General features: G+C 33.2%; 1 protein-coding gene across 1 annotated transcript; it reads right to left on the bottom strand.

The window, feature by feature from the left end:
• Window positions 1–281: 281 nt before the first annotated feature.
• On the bottom strand, window positions 282–3,551 carry TRIADDRAFT_31410 (uncharacterized protein; the record flags this gene model as incomplete). The annotated part of the gene is made up of 15 exons (XM_002116672.1): window positions 282–383; window positions 523–639; window positions 742–820; window positions 899–974; window positions 1,054–1,180; window positions 1,335–1,417; window positions 1,551–1,639; window positions 1,756–1,816; window positions 2,602–2,677; window positions 2,767–2,842; window positions 2,922–2,971; window positions 3,061–3,121; window positions 3,189–3,232; window positions 3,312–3,368; window positions 3,465–3,551. Coding segments are annotated over 15 exons (1,185 nt in total), but the record flags the coding sequence as incomplete, so codon positions are not given.
• Between the last annotated feature and the right edge of the window lie 4,551 nt (window positions 3,552–8,102).

The raw sequence follows: 8,102 nt of genomic DNA, 5'->3' as shown, positions 1-8,102 counted from the left end.
TCACGTCTTGTATGGATTAGTAATACTATACATACAGTCCGTTAAAGTAAATTTGTAAATTGCTTCAGTATGAATACAATATTTAAATATGGATACTCAATTGTAATTTCTCGTATCATAGTAATTTATAAATTAATGTAAATGCTGATAAAATAACCAATATGTTTTTATCATATTGAAAATTGTATTTACATTAGTGACGTTTTATCTGCACATTTACTTGCTAGGCTTAATTGAGCCTGTATCGGTAATCTGGAAAATGGCGTACTAATCCGGTATCACTAACGATCCGTTTCCAAGCTGGAATATTCTTCTAATAGCAGCTGATAGTCAAGATTTGCTAATGGAATTGTTCTACGGACAGCTGAAGTGATTGATCGAACCTATAAAATTTATTATTGGAAAGTACAAATTTTAGGCTCATCATTGTTTCGTAAAAATAATATTCAACCTGTTGTGCCATTTCGTTAATAGCATGCGTAGTATAATTATACTGATAGTAGGCCGATTTAATTTACGTACTAGTTGAGTGAAAAATGATGTATGTTTTGGCTTTTCCGCATATCTTTCAAACTGGTCCAAAGAATCTTGTAGTTTTAAGGTAAGACTGTCATAATTGTTTCGAACTACAGATAGTACCTGAGTTTAAATTGTAGACGAAGAAATGTTAACATAGCAAATCAACAGTGTCATGAACTACCTGTATAAAAGCAATGAAATGCATTAAAACATCTGCAACACCTGTTCTGAAGTGAGACTTTGACCATCATGTGAGGCAGAGAAATAGTCGATTTTCAATGTAAAGTGGCTGATGATTGACCTAGTAAGCAAAGCAGGTGATTACTGTAATTGTAGCGTTAGTTCCAAGGCAATAACGCTATAGTTTGCAAGATCTTACCTAATATTGACAAGAGCGCGAGTTACTTTTGTAGATGATTCTTTCCAAATACCATTTTCATTTGTATGACGTAAAGCTTTATATTTTAATAAAACAATAAAAAATTCAGGCGACATCTAATAATCATTCGATTATAATATTTACTTATAGCTTACACATAGAATGAACGTTATCAAACACTTGATGCATTCTAATAATTTCATAATAAAGCTCATCATATTCCTTTGGATTAGGTAAGAATGTATCACCATATGTGATGAACAAGTTGAATATGGTTAATGCCTAGAAATTTGAATTAAATGATTATTTACCAATAACTCAATAATTAGCTGCGTTAATGTACCTAATAAAATGCGAATGTTTGTGTCGATGTATTAATGAGAGCATTTGAGTAAAATAAGCTGCTGCCGCTGCGGATAAGACGCTTGTACCTTACCTCTAATATAGTTGCAAAGATGTCAGCTTTAGCGATTAAAGTTGCTTCATTGCTAAGTAGAAATTTTATTAAGTAGATGAGAGCTGCAATAAAATTATGGAAAAAATTATAGTCAGCTTTGATCTCCAAATTACTACTCACCCCCAAGAAATTTGCAAATAAAATGATTAATTGATGATAAATAAGTGAAAATATTTATTTTTTGTCTAAACGAACCGGTCCAAAGAGGCTGCCAATCGTAATTCAAACGTATCCTGTGCTTCTTTTGATAACTGATCAAACGACGGATTATACCTACTGCGAATCTATGATAATTAAGCTAGCATTAACTTGCTGTACGAATCGAGAATTAGAATCTGTGACATAAACTGATTGATAATTAGTTAAAGAATGAATCTATGCATTACTGCCAAGTCATTACCCGTAAAGATCCGTGGGTAACTTTTTTACCAGATGACTTGCAATAAACTCAGTCATTAAATCTGAAGTAAAATATAATTTGATACTATTTATAAATCGAAATACCAGCATACAAGTTATGCAGTGAAAAGATAATACAATAATTCATCTCAGACATCCTACCTAGAATAGCACAAGCTAGAGAATTAGGCGTTGCAATTTTATTCACTACTTCTTTTCTATGACGCATAGGCTGCAAAAAATCATTTGGTATAATTATTAGTGACGGCGGTGCATTACATCAAACTTTATACTTGACATAAAAATAAAAAAATGTTATTATCATTATTATGACGTACTGCTTTATAGATATTGACTGCAAATTGGATGTTGGTATCATGAAAATAGGCATTAGCATATTGATCCTTTATGAGAAATAAAACTTATTACAATTATGGTATAGCAAAGTATGCAATAATTAGATGAGGCGAATAATGAACACACATTATTTATAGCATGGTAAACTAACCTCTACTAAGCAGTTGAGAGTAATAAAACAAAGTTTCGCTATATTGCGCTGGTGAGCGTCTGTAATAATTAGGGAACATAGAAATAGGCAAATGAAGATAAATAAATGGATAACAGTAAACAAGGACTGAAAAAGAAATTTTATACTTACCTTTAAACTGACGAGTAATGATAGATATAGAGGTTAAAAATGAGCATAATACATTAGCAGGAATATGTGATTCAGGTACAGCGGACATCGATGGGGTAACTGTCGACAAAATTTTAGGAATATATGGAGTTCGAATTTCAATAATTGATAGACCTTTAAAATCTTAGAGTAGTAAGTATCGGTAAATACCTAAAGATCCAAGCTGTGGTACTACTAAAGGAGTAGAGTATTTGGGAACTTCTTCATTGGACGATTTATCGTGACTCTAATTGCGTAAAGGATTTTTTAAAGTTATTCTAAGATGAAGCAAAAATTGTCATAATTGAATTATTCAAAATTCAAACAAGGTCATACATGGCACAGGACAGTCATGAAATTTCGGTTTTGATGAATGACTTGATACAAGGCTAATATTAATCCTTCATTTGTTCTACAATGGTGATGATAAAATTTTCGAATGAAAAATGAACTAAAATCGAGATACATCGAATAGAGGACACAAATCCTACCTTAAACTGTAGTCAATATCGGAATCTTCGCTTACGAATAGACTACCAATCTGTTGTTTGACGTAACATAATAATTTCTATTAATTTTTGCATTGACAGTACAAGCAATTGCTAAATAAAGTAGAACTACGTTTCTTACCAGACCAGTTATTTGTGAAAGCATTCCTCCGGAATTTTCAACGACAGAATTTTCGAAATCGCTAACGTTATTAAATTTGTTAAATTTTATTCTACATAAAGTTTAGCAAGGGGAAATAGAAGTCTAACCTGCATCTATTGGACAACATATTATACAGGATTGCTCCCATACCCTAATAATTTGTTTAAACGTAAGATTAGTACATAGAAGCTCAATCAAAGTGTTCAATAGATACCAAAATAGGTACATACACGAAGAGCTACTTCATCATCAAGCGCAGACAGCTTTAGCAAATATACATTGGATGTCTAAGTAGCCAAGAGAGTATAAGACAATGGATGATTTAGCTTTATCGATGTAAATTTTGTTTCGCTGGTTTATAGAATCTCTATCTTAATACATACGTCATATTTTCTGTAATTCATTAATATTCCTAGCAGGAGAAGTGTATCATAGCCAAGATGCCGTCGCAATTTTGGATTAGCAAGTATCTATGGAATCATATCGTTTGGTTATATTAGCAAAGACTCCATCCCTCTAGGTATTCTTAATTACTAATCCTGGTTGGTGTTGGAATTGCAAATAAGACATTCTTAATAGTTATTTAATATGCATAACTTACATTCATGAAACAATCAAATAGGTTATTCAACATTAAATATTCAACCATAGTATTTTGGCTGACATTATCTCTTCCCTACGCAATGTTGAGATACAAAGTCAAGTTAGGCCGTCATCAATGAACAGTCATTCCGATGTTACGCAATAAAACGAAAGCGTGCTGGTAACTGAGATACCAAATACAATTCTTAACGTTCATAAAATATCAGAAAAGATTCATTGTACTGACCGTTGACAAGATAAGTAGAAGCTTGAGGCTCAAATTCTGCAGGCTAACTGTCATATCATGAAACAAGCAATAGTTACGATGAGGTTCAACACACGGATGTAACGCTTAGCCATATACAAATCAGTATTTTTTTAGGTATAATGGGATTTAACGTCTTAGCACAGACTGTTGATACGGTACAATGCTAACCTGGGAATGCTCCAAGTAAAATACTCTGAATGCTATGTAGCATATTCTATGCAAAAAAGTGATTGATTATTAGCAAATTTAGAGGTAAGATAGATAGGACAACTATACAATTACTATAGTGTCAATAAGCTGCTCAATTAAAGATGCTAGGAACTTATTCGTACTTGCATTCTAACTTCCGATTCATCAAATCCAATCAAAATATCGATGATGTCAAATCCGAAATTGGATAATTTTTTTCGGTAAATGGAACGAACTAGAGCGCAAATTGTCTGTTATATCGAGTCAATTCGATTTTGTGTTAGTATTTAGGTATTGCGATGAACTGTAATTAGGATAGCATCTATAGAGATATTTTATTTTCAATTAATTTTATAATGAAAATGGAATACAATAAGGGGAAAAATGATGCAATTAAGTAATCTACTACAAGAGTATTGGTAAGAATGGCAAACCTGTAGTGAATTTGTCATTCTTATCCAACTCGTTCCTTTTAGTACATCACAACAGCGAGCGAAAAGAAAATTGATGATACCCTATATTACAAAAAGATAATAACTCAGCAATCAACACTTTCCTTTATTAACTGTAAAATGAGGAAAAAATTTTGACAGAAGTTTGCTCAGTAGTCTGGTGCAATTTCTGATTTCAATTTGTAATGTATGAGCACATTGCAACTTACTTTCTTCTGTATAAGTTTACTTTCATGATAATTATCAATGGTTGATTCAAGGAAGACCACGTTAGCCTAGTTTCGTCATAAAAGATTGATATCGTCAATATTTATCTTAAATTAGGATAGGAAAATGATCTTTGATAAATTAATGTCATCCAGGTTTTGGTAGAGACAGTAATTGCAATCAAAACTGAATATAATTACTATAAGACTCGCGTTATACAGAAGTTGATTTTAATCTACGTGTAGTTTATGTCTTTATGATTACAAAAGTAGTCTTATCCTATAGCGTATATTCTACAAGAAGTTATATACAGAAGTTGATTTTAATCTACGTGTAGTTTATGTCTTTATGATTACAAAAGTAGTCTTATCCTATAGCATATATTCTACAAGAAGTTATATACAGAAGTTGATTTTAATCTACGTGTAGTTTATGTCTTTATGATTACAAAAGTAGTCTTATCCTATAGCTTATATTCTATAAGAAGTTATATACAGAAGTTGATTTTAATCTACGTGTAGTTTATGTCTTTATGATTACAAAAGTAGTCTTATCCTATAGCTTATATTCTACAAGAAGTTATATACAGAAGTTGATTTTAATCTACGTGTAGTTTATGTCTTTATGATTACAAAAGTAGTCTTATCCTATAGTGTATATTATACAATAAATTGAAACATAAAAATGATCTTCTTACTTAGAGAAACCAATATAATAACGTCTACTAAAATACAATACTGACATTATTCTACTTTTAATTAATTATTTTTTATTATTCGTATACTACAATAGCATTACAAGTCAAAAATGATGAGTTGTATTTTCAAGGATGGAAAATGAGATTGATGGGATACTTTCTTCATACTGTTCAATTATTGGTATGATATTCAAACAGCATCGAATTCCAAATACCTTAAGAAGGAAGAATTCGTCCCAAAAATTGATCTTTTCTTGTGGTAGATCGTCTCCCTACACGTACATTATAGAATAGTACCAGAAATTAATATACAATATGTACAGTAGAGTGAAAAGTAGCGACATCTTTAGTCTCTTCAAAATTGTGGTTCCTCAATTGAAATAGTAAGCTACCTATTTCTGTATCCCTGATTCTATTTCTATTGGTTGTCCATTTATACCATCAGCAAGCGTCTAGTTCTTGTTATCGTAAGAGAAGATCCATCCTTTTATAGGATGTTAATCACTCCGCTTGCTCTACAACTTTATCATTCTACACGTATTTTTATATTTAGTACTGTACTGTAGGTAGGATGACGGCGATGGAATTTATTTTTGAGTAGTATGGATTGACAAGACAGAGGCAAGAATAAAGTTGTGCTATCCATCTCTTATTTTATTTTGCATGCCTGGATAATTGATAGTTCAATGGCAAGGAATGGAGCAGCTGTAGTTATTCTAATGTTGTCACAGTTGTACTATAGTAGCTATACAGTTTGTGAAAAAATGTTGATGACATCATTTCTTAATTAACGATGGTCTCCTCGATGATTAAAACGTGCTGTAGCGGATATTTGTAATGGACGTAGGCTACTTCAAAAGGTAGACAAGGGTAGTCAGTGGAAATTGTTTTTTTGCTGTACAGTATACCCATTTAGGACTAGTGATTATCAGGTAGAACGAAAATAGTATAGCATGATTACCGATATTTTTATACATGGACTAACCGATATTGTCCACTCAACTTGGAAACATGATTTGAACTGAGCAAGAGGCTTTGATATTTAATGGAGATCGTTTTCATGGTAGTTGCAATAGTAACGATAACGGTAAGGATGAGATTGCACAGTGTTATCACGAGTAAATACTGTACGCAGTCAATTGAGAAAATTTGGCCGCAATTTTGAATCCTGTACAATAATATTAGTCGTGTCGTCGTCCTTGATCCATTTCTGTTCTCGTTGTACACTTTAGTACAGTTGATGTCGAAGCATGCATACTGTATTTTCAACAACAACTGGTATGAAGTAGCCAAGGAGTTAGGCAAGAGCTTGACGGCTATCGTCTACAGCAATTCTACGTATACCATCAATCGATTGATCAGATGATGACAAGTAATTAAAAGAGGATTATGAGGAAACGACCAGTGATGCTGATTGTTGTTGTACAGTATAGGATATGGATAAAATCAATCAATCTAATGAACAACAATAGAATTGAAAGGTGCCTCATTTTCGTACAACTTTGGATGGCATGGCATGGATGTCGATGATGTAATATGGATGAAGAAATGGCTGAGCAAAGATGTCAATGCTCCTTGTTTTCTCTGTTTGAATCAAACAAATTGAACATCATGTCGGATAGAAGTTAGCAATTGATTGGATCGATTGGAGAATCATGGCTACTGTCGATGTGGAAATGAAGAGCAAACTGAAAGTACAGGCGTTGATAGTCAGCAGCGACTGGCTATTGATGATTCATTATTACGTTTGTCTACATGTTAAGATGTCTGTACAGACCATTCTACAAGTCTTTTGAGTAGAAGAAGTACTTTCTGTAAGTTAAGATTGTCATTTAGAGATAGACGACAGTAGCGATGTCTCACTGATGATCGATTTGTACTTCAAATCAATGTCGATAGGTCCATTTTTGGTGGTAGCAAGTGCAACATAGTGTGCATAGTTTATGACTGACTTGCTACAGATGCGATTGTATCATGAGAACTGGATAGGATAGCCATGATTCTCTTTGTACAAGAATAGCAAGAGTAATCGTTGGAGATAGTACGGAGTAAGGGTAAGTACAACTATCGCTATTGAGAATTTGGACCGTCATCATTTTAGTTGGTAGCCTAGTGATTATCGCAATCGACGTGTATAGCAAGAGGAATGGATGAGGATTATCAAGGAGTCGAAAATTGAAAGTGATGGTTTTCTCCTGTATGATATTTGACGGTGATTTGCTAGAAATGTGAAGAAATAGCGCTGCTAAGAAATATGGATGAATGGGCTATGATACCGTGTGTACTATCGTTGATGATTTATTGACTTTGGTATGATCGATGGCCATGTTGGCTTTGATGATGATCAAGACGATGACCATCGATTAGCTCACTTGATCTGATCTGTATGATGGACAAGGGAGAATCAAGGAGGCACAGATGAATGGATGTGAAGGCCTGAGATAGAAATGCATCCTAGTACACTAAGCTGGTCGATTGATTTGTAAAGTAGAAGAAGGAGAATTGAAAAAAAATAAACCCCCCCCAAACAGTGGAGACTGATTGAGAACGTTGGGCATTTTAGCTTTTGCAGGCTAAAGATGAAAATAACAAGGTTGTACACCTATGGAGTAGCATGGTCATGACT

Source organism: Trichoplax adhaerens, genomic scaffold, assembly GCF_000150275.1.
Source record: "Trichoplax adhaerens TRIADscaffold_17 genomic scaffold, whole genome shotgun sequence".
In the NCBI taxonomy this organism is placed as follows: domain Eukaryota; kingdom Metazoa; phylum Placozoa; class Uniplacotomia; order Trichoplacea; family Trichoplacidae; genus Trichoplax; species Trichoplax adhaerens.
Note: the sequence above shows the minus strand (reverse complement) of the source record. Positions and strands in the feature narration are given on the sequence as shown.